General features: G+C 42.7%; 1 protein-coding gene across 3 annotated transcripts in view; it reads left to right on the top strand.

The window, feature by feature from the left end:
- The window catches only part of LOC139583787 (transcriptional activator GLI3-like), a 178,805-nt gene that overhangs the window by 33,410 nt on the left and 123,323 nt on the right, over window positions 1–22,072 (top strand). For all 3 annotated transcript variants that reach the window (XM_071415242.1, XM_071415243.1, XM_071415241.1), the window contains exon 2: window positions 9,733–9,906. In XM_071415242.1, the coding sequence (XP_071271343.1) occupies window positions 9,774–9,906 (133 nt within the window). In that variant the 5' untranslated portion in view covers window positions 9,733–9,773. The remainder of the gene's footprint in view (window positions 1–9,732; window positions 9,907–22,072) is intronic.

Below are 22,072 nucleotides of genomic sequence, written 5' to 3'. Positions count from 1 at the left end.
AACCTGTTTAGTCACCCCCCTTTCTGCGGGAAAGGATTATGGTGGCACACAAATAAAGATACACCCTTTCATTCTCCATACACTAATTGAGTGTGGGACAGTCATCTCAAGGAATAAACATTAATATGAAATTTGGATTTATTTTGGGTAACGACTTCAACCGATGCGTGGTTCATAATGACTTCTTTTGTAAGGTGCTTACTGAGTATGCAAAGACCAGCCCTTCTGTTATACAGCGAGAATGAACATTATACAGCCTCCGTAAAATGTTGGTTATTTTTGTGATATCTCATGCGAATGTGGTGAAATATTTGATTTTCTAATGACATGTAAGTAGATTAGTATGTATTCTCTGCAGCTAAGGTTTAGGGTAGATGCCCTACAGTACATACAGTATCATGACTTTCAAAAGAACTGCATAATATTTACACTGAGTATACAAAACATTAAGGACACCTGCTCTTTCAATGACATAGAATGACCAGGTGAAAGCAATGATCCTTTATTGATGTCACTTGTTAAATCCACTTCAATCAGTGTAGATGAAAGGGCAGAGACTGGTTCAAGGAGGATTTTTAAGCTTTGAGACAATTGAGACATGGATTGTGTATGTGTGCCATTCAAAGGTTGAATGTGCAAGACAAAATATTGAAGTACCTTTGAACGGGGTATGGTAGTAGGTGCCAGGCGCACCGGTATGTGTCAAGAACTGCAACGCTGCTGGGTTTTTCATGCTCAACAGTTTCCTGTGTGTTTCAAGAATGGTCCACCACCCAAAGGACATCCAGCCAACTTGACACAATTGTGTAAAGCATTGGAGTCAAAATGGGACAGCATCTCTGTGGAACGCTTTCGACACCTTGTAGAGTCCATGCCCCAACGAATTGAGGCTGTTCTGAGGGCAATTTAATATTAGGAAGGTGTCCTTAATGTTTTGTACACTCAGTGTATGCGCCTCCCTGAGATAAATCCTGAGATAGAAAAATAACATTAGCATTTCCTGGCCTAGATTGGAATTTCCATAAATGGCACATCCTGTAGGTACTTAAAATATGACATTCTTATGACTTATTATATAATGATAATGGTTATAACAAGGCTAGGTTATGACTAGTGCCCAGAGTTTATCCTGGTCAGGGGGTCACAAAGTCAGGAAAAACTCTGGGCCCCACTGATAATCCAGGTACTGTATTACCCCTGAGGGGCCCCAGTGTTAAGGATCAGCGTGGCAGACGTGTTGTTGCCTACTCTTACCACCTGGGGGCGGCCGTCAGGAAGTCCAGGATCCAGTTGCAGAGGGAGGTGTTTAGTCCCAGATTCCTTAGCTTAGTGATGAGCTTCGTGGGCACTATGGTGTTGAACGCTGTAGTCAATGAACAGCATTCTCACATAGGTGTTCCTTTTGTCCAGGTGAGAAAGGGCAGTGTGGAGTGCGATTGAGATTGCATCATCTGTGGATCTGTTGGGGCGGTAAGCGAATTAGAGTGGGTCTAGGGTGTCCGGGAGGATGCTGTTGATGTGAGCCATGACCAGCCTTTCAAAGCACTTCATGGCTACCGACGTGAGTGCCACGGGGCGGAAATCATTTAGGCAGATTACCTTCGCTTCCTTGTGCACAGGGACTATGGTGGTCTGCTTGAAACATGGTATTACAGACCGGTCAGGGAGAGGTTGAAAATGTCAGTGAAGACACTTGACAGTTGGTCTGCGCATGCTTTGAGTACACGTCCTGGTAATCCGACTGGCCCAGTGGCTTTGTGAATGTTGACCTGTTTAAAGGTTTTGTTCATATCGGCTACCGAGAGCGTAATCACACAGTCATCCAGAACAGCTGGTGCTCTCGTGAATGTTTCAGTGTTGCTTGTCTCGAAGCGAGCATAAAAGGCATTTAGCTCGTCTGGTAGGCTCGCGTCACTGGGGAGCTCGCGTCTGGATTTCCCTTTGTTGTCCGTAATAGTTTTCAAGCCCTGTCACATCCGATGAGCGTCAGAGCCGGTGTAGTAGGATTCAATCTTAGTCCTGTATTGACGCTTTGCTTGTTTGATGGTTAGTCTGAGGGCATAGCAGGATTTCTTATAAGCGTCCGGATTATTCTCCTGCTCCTTGAAAGCGGCAGCTCTATAGCCTTTAGCTCGATGCAGATGCCTGTAATCCATGGCTTCTGGTTGGGATATGTACGTACAGTCACTGTGGGGACAACGTCATCAATGCACTTATTTATGAAGCCAATGACTGAGGTGATGTATTCATCAATGCCATTGGATGAATCCCGGAACATATTCCAGTCTGTGCTAGCAAAAGAGTCCTGTAGTGTAGCATCCGCGTCATCTGACCACTTGCGTATTGAGCGAGTCACTGGTACTTCCTGCTTTAGTTTTTGCTTGTAAGCAGAAATCAGGAGGATATAATTATGGTCCTATTTGCCAAATGGCAGGCGGGGGAGAGCTTTGTATGCATCTCTGTGTGTGGTGTAAAGGTGGTCCAGGATTTTTTCCCCCCTTGTTGCACATGTGACATGCTGGTAAAAATTTGGTAAAACTGATTTAAGATTGCCTGTATTAAAGCCCCCGGTCACTAGGAGCGCTACTTCTGGATGAGCATTTTTTCCTTTGCTTATGGCCTTATAGAGTTGGTTGAAAGTGGTCTTAGTGCCAGCTTCGGTTTGTGGTGGTAAATAGACGGCTACGAATAATACAGATGAGAACTCTCTTGGTAGATAGTGCGGTCTACAGTTTATTATATGGTACTCTACCTCAGGTGAGCAATACCTCGAGACTTCTTTAATATTAGACATCGCGCACCAGCTGTTATTGACAAAAAAGAGACACCCCTCGTCTTACCAGAGGTAGCGTCTCTGTTCTCCCGGTTCATGGAAAATCCCGCTAGCTCTATATTGTCCATATCTTCGTTCAGCCACGTCTCGGTGAAACATAAGATGTTACAGTTTTTAATGTCCCGTTGGTAGGATAATCTGAATCGTAGTTCATCAATTTTATTGTCCAATGATTGCACGTTAGCGAGAAGAATGGAAGGCAGTGGGAGTTTACTCGCTCGCCTCAGCATTTTCAGAAGGATGCCCGATCTGCGGCCTATTTTCCGTGGATCTGGGTTTGTTCCAGTGAAAGCAGGAAATCCTTCTCGTCGGACTCGTTAAAGGAAAAAGTTTATTCCAGTCCGCGGTGAGTAATCGCTTTTCTGATATTTTCTAAGTATGGTTCTCAATCAGAGACAACGATAGACAGCTGTCCCTGATTGAGAACCCTACCCGGCCAAAACATAGAAATACAAATAATAGAATATAGAATACCCACCCCAACTCACACCCTGACCAAACCATAATAGTGACATAAACAGGATCTCTAAGGTCAGGGCGTGACAGCATTGCTTGAGTGTGAAGACTGATAAAAGTAACCAAGAAGTGGAAAGAGATGGTTAAAAGAAAAACCGAATGAGAGAAAGACGAAGAGAAGAGACGAAGAGAGCTTCTCCATTCTAGAGGGAGAGATTAGTCACTTTCAGGCCCAAGGCAACGTACTGGTCTGTGGAGACCTGAATGCTAGAATAGCAGAAGAACAAGACACTATTAACAGTCATGGGGATAAACACCTACCAGGAAGCAATAACCTTTCCCTCCCCACATACCCCCACAGAAACAACTATGACAAAGTGAAAAACAAAAATGGATTACAGCTCCTGAGGCTCTGTCGAACACTGGGTCTGTACATAGTCAATGGCAGGCTGAGAGGAGACTCTTTTGGTAGGTACACCTACAGCTCATCCCTTGGCAGCAGCACTGTAGACTACTTCCTCACCGACCTAAACCCAGAGTCTCTCAGAGCCTTCACAGTCAGCCCACTAACACCTCTCTCAGACCACAGTAAAATCACAGTGTATCTGAGAAGAGCAGAACCCAACCATGAAGCATCATGGCCCAATAAACTACATGGTACTAAACAAGCCTATAGATGGAGTGCAAACAGTACAGACATCTACCAAAAAGCAATTAGTAGCCAAAAAATACAATCTCTCCTGGACAACTTTTTAGCCTTAACATTCTCCTTCAGCAATGAAGGTGTAAATTTGGCCGTTAGGAACATAAACTTTATATTTGACAAATTAGCCTCCTTGGCTAATCTAAAGAAGCATAAGAGCAAACCAAAAATAACAGATAATGAAAAATGGTTTGATAATGATTGCAAAAATCTAAGAAAGTCATTGAGAAATATATCTAATCAAAAACACAGAGAACCAGACAACAAAAATATACGCCTTCAATATGGGGAAACACTGAAGCAATACAAACGCACCCTAAGAACAAAAAAGGAACAGCACATTAGAAATCAGCTGGATGGAATTGAGGAATCCATAGAATCAAACCACTTCTGGGAGAATTGGAATAAATTAAACAAACCTCATCATGAGGAGTTGGCTATCCAAAATGGGTATATGTGGAGAAATCACTTTGCAAACCTCTACAGCAATATAACAAAGAGCCCAGAACAAAAAGATATACAAGAAAAATTACAAATCCTTGAATTAGCAGTCAAAGACTATCAGAATCCTGTGGATACCCCAATTACAGAAGAAGAATTATTGGAAAAAATATGCAATCTCCAACCCAAAAAGGCCTGTGGTGCTGATGGGATCTTAAATGAAATGATCAAATATACAGACCACAAATTCAAATTGGCTATACTCAAACTCTTCAACATTATCCTCACTGCAGGTATTTTCCCCGATATTTGGAACCAGGGACTGATCACACCAATCTATAAAAATGGAGACAAATTTGACCCAAATAATTACAGAGGAATATGCGTTAACAGCAACTTGGGGAAAATTCTCTGCAGTATTATAAATAGCAGACTACATCATTTCCTTGACGAACACAACGTCCTGAGCAGAAGCCAGATTGGATTTCTAAAAAATTATCGTACAACTGACCACATTTACACCCTCCACACTCTAATTGATAAACAAGTTAACCAAAACAAAGGCAAAATCTACTCGTGTTTTGTAGATTTCAAGAAAGCATTTGATTCAATTTGGCACGAAGGTCTTTTTTATAAACTAATAGAAAGTGGTATTGGAGGGAAAACATATGATTTTATTAAATCAATGTACACTAAAAACAAATGTGCGGTTAAAATTGGCAACAAGCAAACAGACTTCTTCTCTCAGGGGCGGGGAGTGAAACAGGGCTGCCCAATAAGTCCAACATTATTTAACATCTACATTAATGAATTGGCAAAAACATTAGAAGAATCGGCAGCACCTGGTATCACCCTACACAACACTGAAATCAAGTGTCTGCTGTACGCAGATGACCTGGTGCTGCTGTCTCCCACTAAAGAGGGGTTACAGCAACACCTAGATCATCTTCACAGGTTCTGTCAGACTTGGGCTCTGACCGTTAACCTAAAAAAAACAAATAATGATATTCCAAAAAAGGTCCGGAAATAAGGATGACAAATATAAATTCTATTTGGACACAGTTCTATTAGAACACACCAAAAACTACACATATCTAGGACTAAATATCAGCAACACAGGTAGCTTTCACATGGCTGTGAATGAGCTGAGAGACAAAGCAAGAAGAGCATTCTATGCCATTAAAAGGAACATCAAAATTGAAATTCCAATTAGAATCTGGCTCAAAATTTTTCAATCAGTTATAGAACCAATTGCTCTATATGGCAGTGAGGTATGGGGTCCACTCTCTAATAATGAATTTACTAAATGGGACAAACATCCAATTGAAGTATTGCATGCAGAGTTTTGCAAGACTGTATTGCAAGTACAAAGAAAAACTCCAAATAACGCATGTAGGGCAGAATTGGGCCAATATCCCCTCCTCATTCGAATAGAAAAAAGAGCCATCAAATTTTACAACCATCTAAAAACAAGTGACCCAAAAACATTCCATCACACAGCTCTACAATGTCAAGAGATGAAACCAGAGAAGAGTCCCCTCAGCCAGCTGGTTCTGAGGCTCAGTTCACCAACCCAAACCAACCCCACAGAGCCTCAGGACAGCCCTCAGAAAATCTGGCCCAACCAAATCATCACAAAACAAAAAGAAAAATATATAACCTATTGGAAAGACACCACAAAAAATCAAAGTAAACTTCAATGCTATTTGGCTCTAAACAGACAGTACATGGTGGCAGACTATCTGACCACTGTGACTGATAGAAAACTGAGGAAAACATTGACTAGGTACAGACTCAGTGAGCACAGTCTGGCTATAGAGACCGGTCGTCACAGACAAACCTGGCTGCCCAGAGAGGACAGGCTGTGCTCACTCTGCTCCAGGGGAGAGGTAGAGACAGAAGTGCATTTCCTACTACACTGTGACAAATACTCAGACCTAAGAGCATATTTCTTTCCCAAAATTATAATTCAATACAAAGAATTTGAAACTATAAAAGATGAAGAAAAATTCAAATATTTATTGGGTGAAAAGCCAAAATGTGCAGTTTTGGCAGCCAAATATGTGTCCTCCTGCCACAGCCTAAGGGACAGCCAGTGAAAAATGCAAAGTAATGTTGATAATATTTCCCATTTAGCTTAGTTTTGTTTTGTCTTTCGTACCAGGTCATGTGTCTTCTCAGTCATGTTGACACTGGTCTACTACTGTTGCTTTAATGTATTGTTGTTCTGATTAATATTGTTGTTGTAGCTGTTATTAATGGTAATCCCATGTCCACTACTACTATTATTATTACTGTTAGTCCCACCATTTATTTATATATAAATATATATATATATTTTGTGTATATATATACATATATATTTTATTTAAATTTTTCGATATGTATACTTTGACAATGTAAGTAATAATAACTTGCCATGTCAATAAAGTCAATTGAATTGAATTGAATTGAAAGAGACAGACAGACAGACAGACAGACAGACAGAGAGAGAGAGAGGAACACTTGCAGGATGGGCTGATTGGGTGTAGTGGTGGTGTCCAGGTCAGAGGGATTATGGGGGAAAAGGTCCTGCTTTTAATTGCTGTCTCTAAAACCATGGACTGCTCTGAATGCTTCGCAACACAAAAGGGTGGTCAGCCACGCTTGAGTGGCCAGGAGCTGTGAATATTTGTTCTACCAATGGAATGTGTATGCCCCTGCTTTTCTCCACACCCCACACTCCTCCCCCAATATATTTCTCTTCTGAATCTGAATATCCCTCCTCCCTTCCAACCTTTTCTGACTCACCTGGGGGGAGGGAGGTAGAGAGGTTTATAGGTTCAAACAAGGAAGGGAGCTCAAGCACACATACTCATGCTGGCACGCACCTCGCACCCACGCAGGGGACACACGCAAACACTGGCAAAAGCACCAGCAGGTTGAGGGTGTAAACAAGTTTCTCCTTTTTCTTCTCTTTTCCCTTCGTCTTCTCTTTTGCAAGGAGTTCAATCGTCAGAACGGTGCAATTTAAAAGAGGGCAGAAAAAAAACCTTTGTCTGATCTCCCCTCTGCCAGAGACAGAATGTCAGTCGAGGAGTGCCTCACATTTGAGTTTCTATGGTTGCAGGCCAATGAAAATGGGTGAGTGGCTTGCTGTCTCTCTCAACCCAATACCTGAATCGATCGAGTGCTCAGGAACTCACACATACACACTCACTCACTCTTGTTGTTCTACAAAAATTGAAAAAAGTTCTGAAACTAACCCCAAAACTAAAACACACATCAAACGCGTACCAGTGATTTGAGATGAGATCTGTTGTAGAAAGATAGAAATTAGGTCTGGAGTGACATGGTACACATGTATTCATGTGGGACTGATTAGAGGAAGAGTTTGTTTAATTCTGTCTTGATTGGTCAGGGAGTAATTGTGCTTTGTTTTTTTTGGGGGGGGGGGGCGGCAATCCACGATTGCTTACAGATGTTGTTGTCGGCTTAGAATGGACGGCAGGAGGGTTGGGAAAAAAAAAAAAAAGTGCACCTTGTTTGTCTTAAGTTGCCCCCCCCTCCCCCTCTACACCGCCCTCCCAGGAGAGTTTTGGTAACACCATCCCCTTCTCCTGTCAATTCAACATCCGCCCTGTGTATTTCAGCCCTATTCACCAACCCCCCTCTTTCTAATCTGCTAGTGTTTATGGGATGGAAGGCAATTAAATAGTATCGTTAGGCAATTAGGACTCTATTTGAAAGAAATGTTGCACAGACTAAATATTTCCAGCAATTATCCTTGAACAATGGTGTGTTTCGGGGTCTAAGTGATGGGCTTGCAGTGGATTTAAATGATCCCATGTTTTATGTTGTTGTTTAGAATGTTTGGTTGCTGTCTCCATGGCTAGGGTTCAGGAATGACTTGACCCAAATAGAGGTTCTGAACTGAACTGAGACGGTTTGCTACCATAGACTGTTGGCTGAATCTCTTAAAGGGGCAATCTGAGATTCTAGTCCAAAAATCTATGTACCAAACCCAGATTTGCCCTTCAAAATGGAGAGACAGCATTAACCGAAACAACGTTTGTTCTTTGAGAGAAGGAAAAATTGCCAGGCACCATGATATTCCCAAAAGCACCACAGACGAGCCTTAATTTTTTGAGGTTGTGAATGTTTCCCTCTCTGTAGTATCCCCTGAAGGTTTCTTCTTTCTCTCTGGAAGAGGAGGAATTATCCGTACGTACCTATCCACAACCTTCACTTCCATGTACTCTAAGATACAGCATAACCTGAACCTACTGAACAGCAACTTCTTTAACTAATATACTTTTAAATAAAATGTATCGAACTTAATTCTCCAACATTACCGGAAGTTTACTATGTCATAGTTCAAAATTGGGTGAGATGAGAAGTTAGCTAGCTGTCCCATTTGTAAGGTTGCAAAATGATCTTAACTTTAAAAAATTCCCAGGTTTTTATAGAAATCCCGGTTGGAAGATTCATGCTTTAAGGCCCATTGGGTGCATTGAGAGGGCAGTGGGAAGATCAAACATAACAATCATGAGTGAAAATAAACAGAGTGGAGCTGGTGGATTGACCCATGGCCCTCTCTGTGGCCAGGGATAAAAGGGGATTGACTGGAAGGACTTCCTTATGGTATAGAGGTTAGAGGTCAGTAAACATGAAGCACCAGTTCCATGGGATTGTTTTCTTGAAGGCTTTTAGATTTCATGCCTTCATACAGTTTGTTTCTCAAGAGGTGGAGACATCCCACTGGGCACAGATGTCAGTTCAACGTCTAGTTTTTATTGACATTTGGTTGTCACCATGTCATTGGATTTTGGTTAAATATTGGGTGAAAAAAAGACTAAATGCCCTTAAGTTGTTGACTTTTTGCAAATCCAGTTAGTTTTCCATATTGATTCAATGTCATCACATAGATTTTTGGGGTTGAGGTGACATGGCAACAGCGTTGATTCAACCTGTTTTTGCCCAGTGGGATACTGTTGCAACTCTATTGTTGAGAGAGTGTGACATTAACCTTTCGAGCAATGCAACAACAATGTCTTTACACTTAATTACGCTTTGTCTTGTTAAAGAATTGGTCAGTTTAACAATTTCTTGAGGCTTTAAACAAAACAAAAGTGTTAAGAGTTTTTACTATGATAGACACTCCTTGGACAATCATCACTGGAAGACCAATGAATCTGGAGAGAATGTTCGGAAAGTCTGTAGCATGACAGTGTGCTTTAATAAAGCTCTGCAATGGGACATTTCACTGTAGGTCTGCTCTTGTTGACATCTTCTTGTACACCTGTTCCCTACGCCCCAGGTGTCCTGTCTCCATGAGGTGCTGAGGAATGAGCAGTTGCCATGGAAACCCAGTCCCAGGCCAGTTCTGCAGCTGAGAAGAAGAAGAAGGTGGAGACCATCGTGGCAACCAAGGGCTTGTCCACGTCCGCCGACATCAGCGAGAAGGCTGTGGCCTCCAGCACGACATCCAATGGTAAGGATTGTTTCCAGCTTTTACCTCCTCTTCCTCCCTTCCTTACCCTCTCTGGTCCTCTCTCTTGTTCTCATCCTCACTGGTCCCTTCCATCTCTCTCCTGTCACTTTCTCGTCTTGTCTCACTCCGAACAGGAAGTTGCAAGGAGTTGAATGGTTTGGTCATAAAGTTAAGATATTGGTGTTTCTTCATTTAGGATGCTGTTTGTAGTGGAATGCAAGATGTGAATGGATCATATACTTACAAACTCAATCATGTGTAATGTTGAAAACAAGGTCAGTCCCTTTTGGAGAAAGTTGAGTTCATACACAACAATCATATATGCAACATATGCAACATCTTGAATACACAACAAAATATTTTCATTGTTCAGTCTTTTGGCCCTCACAACACAGCTGCAGAAATGAAGAATATTAGATAACAAAATAAATGTTTCTCCAGGAGTGACTGGGACTGCCAGACAAAAGTCATAACAAACCTAGAGGACAAATGACCATGACTTAAGTTGCAGCTGTGGTCATTAGCTGCAGCTGGAAGAGTTATGTTTTTTTTTTTGGGGGGGGGGGGGGGTTGAGGTGGTAAGAGGGGTGTGGGGGGATGGGGGAGTAGTAGACTTAGGGGTGTCAGCAGAGAGAGAGAGAGGTAGGGAAGCACTCTGTCGCCCTGGGTTTCCATCTGATTTGTAGCATGTCAAATGTTATCATTCCAGGTCCGCGGCAGAAGACGTCAAACACTCCTGGAGAAGGTTAATGACTCAGAGGGTCTCTCTCTCACACTCACTGTCTCAATCTCTCACTTTTACTCTCTCTCGCTCTCTACCCCTCTCTCTCTCTCTACCTCTCTCTCTCTCTCTCTCTCTCTCTCTCCATATGGGAGTTATAGCAGGAAGTTGGGTGGGGTGGCGTGTAGGGGGGAATGCATCTCGGGAACACTGTCCCTCTTACTCATTCCCATATGGCAACACTATTTTATTCATTAAAGGATGGAAGAGAAAAATAAGTTTTGCGGTGTGGAAAATGCATGGATGTAATTTGATTCTGGTGATTGTGCATTTTTCTTTGTCATGCTCTGGTAATTACTCCTACTAACAACGTAACGTTTGTCTTGGAAACGTACTCCCGCAATGATCTGAACCTACACAAGGGGCCATACCTGGGGTTAAAGAGTAGGGAAACAAAAAATACTATTCTTATCCAAGATCACAGGAGAGAGAGAGAGAGAGAGAGAACGATAGGAGGAATGAGGGATGATACTTATGCACAGAGAAAGAGATAGCTTACACATTTTTTTGTGCAGGTTCTAATGACAGCACATTCTCCAAGTTGCCCCAGAACTCATAACATCTTATCAGGTGTAACCTTACACCCCTGTCACCTTTAACCCCTGTAGCCCCCCCTGTCCCCACTCCTTCCCCATACAAACAAAAGGTAATTGTGAGCAGCTGTGGAACCCCTGTGGCTGGCTCTTCCCCAGTGGCTGGCCCAGGTGAATATTTCCCCCATCATGCTGCAGAGGAGTGGCCCCTGAACCCACACAGGGGAAACCCTGTAGGACACCCCTCCACCACAGCACGCTAAGATTAGAACGGAAGAAGTAAAAGCTAGCAAAAAGTTAAAAAGAAATAAGAGGAGCAGTTATTGGTGGACTTATGGGCTGTTTAGCTTTGGCCTCTCTGAAGTGTTTTCTGTTGCAATACAATTACTACACGATTGCGTGTTTGGGTTTTGTTTGTGATTAAAGCATATGGAAATCATTTTCTGGAAAACCTCGCCTGATAGGTTTTGTGTCTAAAGTCCAAGTTTTTGGGGGACTTAATTGATTCAAATGTTGGCAAGTCCTGGAGGTTATAATTTGATTAAATGACTCCAATTTTCATATGAAATGGAGGCAATGTTTTTTGTGTGACGAAATTGACTTCATGACGTTACTAACCACTCTCCCAAATCTAATTCCAGAACACAAAGAACAAAGACATAAATATAACTTTTTTCTTTCTAAAGATTAGAAGGTTTTGGTTCTTTATATTGTGTATAGATAACACAAGTAAATTAGTTGTGGTTTGTAATCACGATTAAAAACACAGTACTTATATTCAGTTAAAACCCGAGACCTTGGTCTAGTTTACACATACACTATGTAACAGTGTGTGTACATATGTTCTGAGCAGTTCCCTAACTCAATAAAAATCAGAACAGTGGAAAACTTTTGTTACTTCCTTTCTGTCCTTTCTTTGCTCCTTCGTTATTTTCTCATCTCTCACCCTCTCTTTTCTCTCACTTTTCCATATCCTACTACCCTCTCTTTTCTGCCAACGTGCAATCCTCTCTCTTCCACTCTCTCTTCCTCTCTTATTCGTCTATGTAAGTTTTGTCGGAGTTCAGAGAGCTTGCTTGGCTTTGTAATGTGGAGTCTTGGAGGGGGAGCTAGCTAGCTAGCGTTCCCACATGGCTGGCTAAATGGTGGCTTCATCCCGTGTACTATTCATCTTTTCGCCAGCTCCCCTGGCCTGACAGCTCAAAAGGGCCGACTGAGCCACAACAATGCTGTGATTGGTGTTCTTTAGGAGGGGCAAGGGGGAGACCTCCCCCCACCCTCATCATTCTCCAGGCAGGTGGACCACAAAGTCTCCTGATTCTTTTGTTGTTTCCCCGGGCCTTCCAAAAAAAGATGTCCATGCTCTTTGGCTGAATAAATCCTGTCGTCATGGGATAATTTGCTAATAAAAAAAAAAACTAGAAAAGAAGGGAGGGAAAGGCCCCCGCTTATTGATTGAGGAGAGAGAGGGTGAAAAAAAAAGAAAAGTTTCTGGTTGGATGGTTCCTTGGATTTTTTTCATATGGATGCTGCTGAATTAGGAAAGTGAGGGAAGAGAGGGACAAAGAGGAGTGAGAGAGAGGGAGGGCTAGAAGAGAGGGAAAGAGTGAGCGAGAGAGGGGAAGTGAGGGTTTGAGTTAGCGAGCTAGTTTAGGAAATTGTAGTGGAATGCATGCCCTAAAGTAGCAGGGTTTTCTGTAGACCAGAGGATGTTAGTGGGAGGAGCTATAGGAGTACGGGATCATTGTAAAGGCAAGGAATGTAAATCAATGGAATGGTACCAAACACATTGAAACAAAGTGTTTGACTCCGTTTCATTGATTCCATTCCAGCCACCATTACAATGAGCCCGTCCTCATATAGCTCCCCCCACCAGCCTCCTCTGCTGTGAACCTAATAGTTTATGAAGGAAGAACTCAGAGCCTTTTAAAGGGGTGCTTTGGGATTTTGGCAATGAAGCCCTTTATCTACGTCCTCAGAGTCAGATGAACATGGATACCATTTTTAAGTCTGTGCATCCAGTATGAAGGAAATAGAGGTAATTTTGCGAGCCAACGCTAACTAGTGTTAGCGCAATAACTGGAAGTCTATAATATCTTATAGCATGCTAGCAGTTACCATAGACTTCCAGTCATTGCGCTAGCGCTAGTTAGCAATTGGGTTAACACTATTTAGCAACTTCCTTCAAACTGCACGCAGAGACATAAATATAGTATACGTACGTTTATCTGACTCTGGGGAAGTAGATAAAGGGCTTCATTGTCAAAATCCTGAAGTATGCCTTTAACGGTCACGCTTGGAAGGGCAGGAGCAGGGGTCTCAGAGGCCCAAAAGTTGAGCCTTTAAAGAGGAAGGAATTTTCTGCTTACATGTAGAAGGTTACCAGCGAAATCCCTAACCCAAACGGAAAGCGTGGCAAAAGTGTTTAGGAGAGAAAAAGAGCTGTTGACTGCTTTTAAAAACATACAAAACCTCAGAGAGAGAGAGAGGAGAGGAGAAGGGGAGATGCAGAGAGAGGAGGGGAGAGATAAAGAAGAAAAAGTCAGGGGCCACCTTCTTTTTAGGTAGTCATTTAAATGATCAATTGTAAATAGAAGGGGGATGTCATCTATCAGAAATAAAGTTTCCGCTTAACAGCGGGGATGGAAAGTAATTTACAGATACGCTGTCCCCGGCCATCTTTGTGCCGTTCAGATAAGGTTTCATTTCAGAAACGGATAGGAGACATTTTCACTTACGGGGCCCCTATTCTGCAACACCTGTGATAACAGCTTGTGGACCCTAATTGAAAATGGGTTTCAAAATGGATTTTCACATTTCTTCTCCTCCCTCACTCACCCCGTTCCTTACTCATTGCCCCCCTCTCCCCCACCTCCTCACCCCCATCAAGACAAACCCCCCACCTCTGCTCCCATCCCTTTTCCGTGGTGTTCCGTGTGTCTGGAAATATTGGAGGAATGGAGGGCCAGGGAGGAGGGGAGGAGAGAGGCCAGTTTTCCGGGCGTTGGGGAAAATGGAGCATGGGGAGCGGATTATCCCTCAGCACCCTGTCAGTGGTATGACAGCCTTGCGATCCGTCTTATTAATGAAATCATTGATCACTTGATGGGACTCATAATCAACTTTCTCCAAAGTGTCCTCCTGCCCCCCTCCTCACACACGCACGCACACACACACACGTTTGTTTTACTATCCTTGTGGGGACCAAACAATTGATTCCCATTCAAAATCCTATTTTCCCTAACCCGTAACACTAACTGCCACCATCACTGCTCTCCACATTTCATCTATCACTTTTTCTCTCTTTAGATTTACTATGCTACCTGTATGATAAAAAAAAAAAGATAAAAAAAAGAGATTTTATTAGTGGCTTGATCATTATATTATATAAATGAAAGAAATGAGGCGGCGCTCCTAGTGGCCGGGGACTTTAATGCAGGAAAACTTAAATCCATTTGATCTAATTTTGACCAGCATTTCACACGTGCAACCAGAGTAAAAAAAAAACTCTAGACCACCTTTACTCCACACACAGAGATGCATACAAAGCTCTCCTTCGCCCTCCATTTGGCAAATCTGACCATAATTCTATCCTCCTGATTCCTGCTTACAAGCAAAAACTAAAGCAGGAAGTACCAGTGACTCGCTCAATAAGGAAATGGTCAGATGACGCAGATCCTAAGCTACAGGACTGTTTTGCTAGCCAAGACTGGAATATGTTCCGGGATTAATCCGATGGTATTGAGGAGTATACCATATCAGTCACCGGCTTCATCAATAAGTGCATCGATGAAGTCGTACCCACAGTGACCGTACGTACATACCCCAACCAGAAGCCATGGATTACAGGCAACATACGCACTGAGCTAAATGGTAGAGCTGCCGCTTTCAAGGAGCGGGACTCTAACCCGGACGCTTATAAGAAATTCTGCTATGCCGTCTAACAAACCATCAAACAAGTATAGGGTCAATACAGGACTAAGATTGAATCCTACTACACATGCTCTGATGCTTGTCGGATGTGGCAGGGCTTGCAAACTGTTACAGACTACAAAGGGAAGCCCAGCCGAGAGCTGCCCAGTGACGCGAGCGTACCAGATGAGCTAAATGACTTCAATGCACGCTTTGAGGCAAGCAACACTGAAGCATGCACGAGAGCACCAGCTGTTCCAGACAACTGTGATCACACTCTCCGTAGCCGATGTGAGTAAGACCTTTAAACAGGTCAACATTCACAAGGCCGCAGGGCCAGACGGAATACCAGGACGTGTACTCAGAGCATGCGCTGATCAACTGGCAAGTGTGTTCACTGTCATTTTCAACCTGTCCCTGACCGAGTCTGTAATACCTACATGTTTCAAGCAGACCGCCATATTCTCTGTGCCAAAAAATACCAAGGTAATCTGCCTAAATGACTACCGACACGTAGCACTCGTGTTTGTAGCCATGAAGTGCTTTGAAAGGCTGGTCATGGCTCACATCAACACCACCATTACAGAAACCCTAGATCCACTCCAACTCGTAAACCACCCCAACAGATCTGCAGATGACGCAATCTCTATTGCACTCCACAATGCCCTTTGCCCCCCTGGACGAAAGGAACACCTATTTGTGAGAATGCTGTTCATTGACTACAGCCCCACATTCAACACCATAATGACCTCAAAGCTCATCACTAAGCTAAGGAATCTGGGACTAAACACCTCCCTCTGCAACTGGATCCTAGAGTTTGACTCGGTACTGGTACCCCCTGCATTCGGAAGTATTCAGACCCTTTCACTTTTTCAAAATTTTGTTATGCTACAGCCTTATTCTAAAATTGATGTGGGAAAAACATATTTCATCCATCTACATACAATACTCCATAATACCAAAGTAAAACAGGTTTTTTGAATTTTTTTACTAATTTATAAAATAATAATGGAAATATCACATTCACATAATTATTCAGACCCTTTATTCAGTACTTTGTTGAAGCACATTTGGCAGTGATTACAGCCTAAAGTTTACCAGTCAAAAGTTTGGACACAGAAAAACCCTTGAATGAGTAGGTGTGTCCAAACTTTTGACCGATACTGTACATTTGGGGAGCTTCTCCCATTCTTCTCTGCAGATCGTCTCAAGCTCTGTCAGGTTGGATGGGGAGCGTCGCTGCACAGCTATTTTCAGGTCTCTCCAGAGATGTTAGATCGGGTTCAAGTCCGGGCTCTGGCTGGGCCACTCAAGGACATTCAGAGACTTGTCCTGGAGCCACTGCTGCATTGTCTTGGCTGTGTGCTTAGGGTCATTGTCCTGTTGGAAGGTGAACCTTCGCCCCAGTCTGAAGTCCTGAGCACTCTGGAGTAGGTTTTCATCAAGGATCTCTCTGTACTTTGCTCTGTTTTTCTTACCCTCAATCCTGACTAGCCAAAGAGTTCTATCTTGGTTTCATCAGACCAGAGAATCTTGTTTATTATGGTCTGAGAGTCCTTTAGGTGTCTTTTGGCACACTCCAAGCGTGTTGTCATGTGCCTTTTACTGAGGAGTGGCTTCCGTTTGGCCACTCTACCATAAAGGCCTGATTGGTGGAGTGCTGCAGAGATGGTTGTCCTTTTGGAAGGTTCTCCCATCTCCACAGAGGAACTCTGGACCTCTGTCAGAGTGACCATTGGGTTCTTGGTCCCCTCCCTGACCAAGGCCCTTCTCTCCCGATTGCTCAGATTGGCCGGGCGGCCAGCTCTAGGAAGAGTCTTGGTGGATCCAATCTTCTTCCATTTAAGAATGATGCAGGCCACTGTGTTATTGGAGACCTTCAATGCTGCAGAAATGTTTTGGTACCCTTCCCCAGATCTGTGCCTCAACACAATCCTGTCTCGGAGCTCTACGGACAATTCCTTCGACCTCATGGCTTGGTTTTTGTTCTGGCATGCACTGTGGGACCTTAGATAGACAGGTTTGTGCCTTTCCAAATCATGTCCAATCCATTTAATTTACCACGTGGACTCAAATCAAGTTGTAGGAACATCTCAAGGATAATCAATGGAAACAGGATGCACCTGAGCTCAATTTCGAGTCTCACAGCAAAGGGTCTGAATAGTTATGTAAATAAGTTATTCCTGTTTAAAAAAAAATATACATTTGCTAAAATGTCTAAAAACGTGTTTTTACTTTGTCTTTATGGGGCATTGTTTGTAGATTGATTAGATTATAATAAAAACATTTTTTTACAGTAAGATGGGTAGAGTGGTGGCCGTTGTTAGATACAGCTATGAACAGAAAGTCAATGTGGCCTGTACACATGCACACGTGCAGGCACACACACAATCGTGCAGTAAGCTGCGGACTCCATCAGTGAGCCAGCCATCTCATGGCCCTCTGCACTGAAGGCAATTTCCTGCAGCAGTGGGGCGACAGGCCTTGGGAGAGACGCCTCACAGCGGCCTGAGGCACAGGATTAGGGTGGCCCGCTGACTACTCAGGCGGAGGGTCCCTCAGCTATCCCCAGCCCAACAACCTCAACCCAGCCTGGCCTCCTTCTGCCTGTCTGGCTGCATGGAGGAACCACACTGATCCATTCAGCATCCACCACCTCTGGACTGCTTTCACCTATTGGGCAGACTGGAAAAAAGACTCCAGTACTTTCACCTACTGGGCAGCAGGGGCCACCTTCAGCAGTATTCAAATGTAGCATGCATAATCTGAATCGCCATAATCTTGCTCTCTCTCCGGTCCATAAGGGGTAGGTGGAGGTGTTTTGCCCAGTACCCATCTCTCCTAATCTATGACCACTGTCTTGGAGGGATCTGGCAGAGGTGTTTCTGGGTCTTGGTGTTTTGCAAGATGTTGGTGTTGGCCTATTATGCTAAAATTGTTCATTGTGGGTCACCGTTTTTCCAACGTTTAATTCAGCAAAAGAGGAATGAAAAATGTGTTGAAAACAAACATATGGGTAATTCTATTAATTAATCCAGTAGTAATAGATTTGAGTTTAATCTGTTAGTAGAGTTCTACCTCCATTGAAGCTCATGGGGTCATTTTCTATGACGTGGTGAGAGGCATTGAGGCCTATGATGTCAGGGGTCAACCAGGTCAGGAACATGAACCCTAACCAATGAACATCCTTATTGCTCAAAGAGGGAGATCTGTCTGTGCAGAAGGCAGGAGGAGGTCCCTCTCTGTCTATTCCAGGACACACACACACACACACACACACACACACACACACACACACACACACACACACACACACACACACACACACACACACACACACACAGACAGACAGACAGACAGACAGACAGACAGACAGACAGACAGACAGACAGACAGACAGACAGACAGACAGACAGACAGACAGACAGACAGACAGACAGACAGACAGACAGACAGACAGACAGACAGACAGAGTCTGTAAGGTAGACATAAAGCAGTTAAGTAGGGAAACAGTAGTTGATTATTTTGCTACTCTGTCCATTTGTCGGTATGCATCAGTGGCCTCCCTCCTACTGAGGGGACCAAAGCAGGTGTCCTGACCCTGCCAGCAGAATGTATTGGTCTGTGTCCCTCTTCACTTCTTTCTTTCTCTTTCTTGTTCACGAGTTAGCATCAAGAAAACGAGCCTAGCTAGCCATCAAGACCATGCAGAAATGATGACAATTTACATCACAGGAAAGGTACCACTAAACATATATACACACGTGTCCATATAGCTTAATGACAATGATTTAGCTCTGTAACAAGAGATATCTGAACAGTTAAAGTAGCTAACGTAAACTCGTACATCGCCTTGGTCCGTACAATTGCCCTTATTTTAGCGCCCCAAAAAACGTAATACTTCCAGATCAACTGTAATGTCAATACCATTGTAAAGCACAATTTCTCCCCTTTCCAACAAAATCAATTACATGACCTAAACACTGCCCGTTTCTGCATAATTCAAGCAGGCAATGAGCCATGTCGTTTTTTTTTTTAAATGGCGGGTGGGGAAGCGAAACTAATGCGTGGTAGTGAGAAGGACAGATGTCGTGTGAGAAAATTGCTTTTTTCACTCGATCTGTCCAACTTATCACCTTATCGCCTCTAAAATGTAAATAAAACACTATAAAGAGTTTATATAATGTGTCATTCCATACCTATTTGAAGGTTTGTGTCGAATTTGAATCGGGTTTTTAGGGCGGTGCTAAAGTGATCTTAGAAGTAAACAGTGGCTTTGAGAATGATGATCGCATGCAATGATGACGAAAAAAATGACTAGGTATGACTAGGTATCCCCCTTACCCCTTACCCCCCCCTGTCCATTTCTTGTTTTTAAACGATGAGAGAAGTGCTACACCTGGTGGAGATAGATTGTAAGACAGAAATAGTTGCTTTATGCGTGCTGTACGTTACGACATGACACGTCAAGATGTAACGGAGGGTCAGTTTTTTCAACTTTTCTCCAATACTATAGAGCCATTACCATGTCGATCAACGCAAGAGTAGAAACCTAGTTCACACCCCCGATTTTGAAGTCAACACAGTCGCTACAGTCCCATTAGTTTTCTTTGTAGCCTCGTTTGAATGTCGCGGTTACGCACATTTGTACGGAATGGGGTGAGTTTACGTTAGATACATCCAAAAACCAAAGAAGCGAAATTCCGTCACAAAACGATAGCTAGCATGTTAACACACAATGTTAAGTGAATGGGTGATAGTTAGCGCAATTAGCTTAGCATCATCGGAACTTATAAAACTAGAATAAGCATGTATAAAACATAAATATTCTAGAAAAACTATTTGAATTAGCAAAGCATGTTCTAATAACTTGAAAGTACTTACAGACTTATCTTTAACTAAGGCCTAGTAAGATAGAAAAATAGAGCTTGTCTGTCTGTTGTCGCTCTGATTGTTCTGACAGGAAATAGCTCTGAACCGAAAGTTAGCTAATTAAAAGCTACATTATCCACATTTGCCACTATATGACAACATAGAACAATATAATACTTTGTACAGAAGTAGGTTGGACAATAGAACTAGTCAAAATTCACCCAAGGCTGAAAAATGGCAAAAGAACGTTGGCTAAGCTGGAACACTAGAGCCCATAGCAAATGAATGGAATCGAACGTTCACAGAGCCTCTTCTGACTGGAGTGAGGCTTAGAATTCCATTTCGCCAAAATGGCACCAACAAATGTAAAAATAACAAGTTGTGTAGAAAGTTCACATCCGCACCTTGATGGTGCCAAGTGTGCTTATGTCTGCATAAAAAAATGTCAACTTCTAACTATTTCTTGTCTAGCGATTTGAACAAGTCAAAATATACACATTGCGAGATATTTGGCGAAATATACCAGCATGCCTCTCCATAGGAAAACAATGGGGGGAGCTCAACGTTCCAAGGGCAAAAGGTGTTTCGGGGCTAGCGTTTGATGACAATGAAATACACTGTCCAGCCTACATTATTAGAAAGAGCAGATTCTCATGATTGAAACGGTGTCCAATTTTGTAAAAATCTAAATATACACATTGTGAGATATTTGGCGAAGTTGACAGACATACCTATATTTCCCTATAGGAAACAATTGGATGACCTGTCACGCCCTGACCTTAGAGATCCTTATTTATTCTCTATGTTAGGTCAGGGTGTGACTCGGGTGGGAGAATCTATGTTTTCTATTTCTTTGTGTTTTTGGCTGAGTATGGTTCCCAAACAGAGGCAGCTGTCTATCGTTGTCTCTGATTGGGGATCATATATAGCTTGTCATTTTCCGTTTGGGTTTTGTGGGGAGTTATTTTCTGTTTAGCTGTTTTGTTGCCTGACAGAACTGTGCGCTTTCGTTTTTTTCTACTTTGTTATTTTGTTGCGGTGTTCAGTTTATTAAAAATCATGAACGTCTACCACGCTGCACCTTGGTCTCCTTCTTCATCCGACGACACACGTTACACGACCTCAGAGTTCCATGAGTAATGTTTTGTTGTTGTTTACATTTTAACTACCAGCAACGTGGGCAGGTCTCATTGCCAACAATAGCAAAGCAGGCATTGTGACGGAGAACAAAAGGCTGGTAATAGAACTTTCAGAAGGCGTGTTGGTGCCACGGTGCTCAATAGAACTAATAGGAGCTGGCAGGGTGAAAAATGCCCCAAAATAAGGCCTGTTTTTACGTGATTACTTCAAAACTATGGCAAGCAGCTGGGACATATGGTAATATTATGAAACTGGGCTCTACGGAGGATGCAATGAACTACTTTTTATCAGAAAAAAAGCATTGTTTAAAATGTCATGTGTCCAGCTATCAGAACTGTGTGTGTGTGTGTGTGTGTGTGTGTGTGTATAAATACTTGTGCTTCAGGGAGAGGGTGTGTTGTGCTGTATGTGAGCTTTGGTGAGACAGTGTTTTTGTGTTTGTCAGTGAATAAGATGTACTGTATGTTGTCCAGAGTGTGTGTAGGTATATGAATGATTGAGTGTTTAATTGTGTATACATTTGTATTTGTTTTCTAATACATCTGTGCGGAAGACGTGATCTTAGGTTTCTGGGTGCAGGGTGTGTGTGAGTGTGTGTACAGTGGTTCCTCCTTTAAAAGTTGCATCATACTGCAGCACACCTTATGGGCTGCTGCAGAATTCTATGGCACGTTATTTAATTGTCAGCCATTTTTACCATTAATTCTATTTAGTGCTAGTTTGACCACCAGAGGGCATATTTGAGAAGCATTTCATAGTCTTCAATATTGGCATTATTAGAGAATGTAAAACCTTTTTTGTAAGAATATAGTGTATGGGATTGATTTTAAGAAATGTAGCTTAATTAATTTGATTAATATTATGGTGTTTCTATTCCAAGAAAATGAAAAACGAAACCCTCAGGGTTTCCATTAGGATGGAACGGAAA

This window comes from Salvelinus alpinus, chromosome 8 (assembly GCF_045679555.1).
Source record: "Salvelinus alpinus chromosome 8, SLU_Salpinus.1, whole genome shotgun sequence".
NCBI lineage: Eukaryota > Metazoa > Chordata > Actinopteri > Salmoniformes > Salmonidae > Salvelinus > Salvelinus alpinus.
Note: the sequence above shows the minus strand (reverse complement) of the source record. Positions and strands in the feature narration are given on the sequence as shown.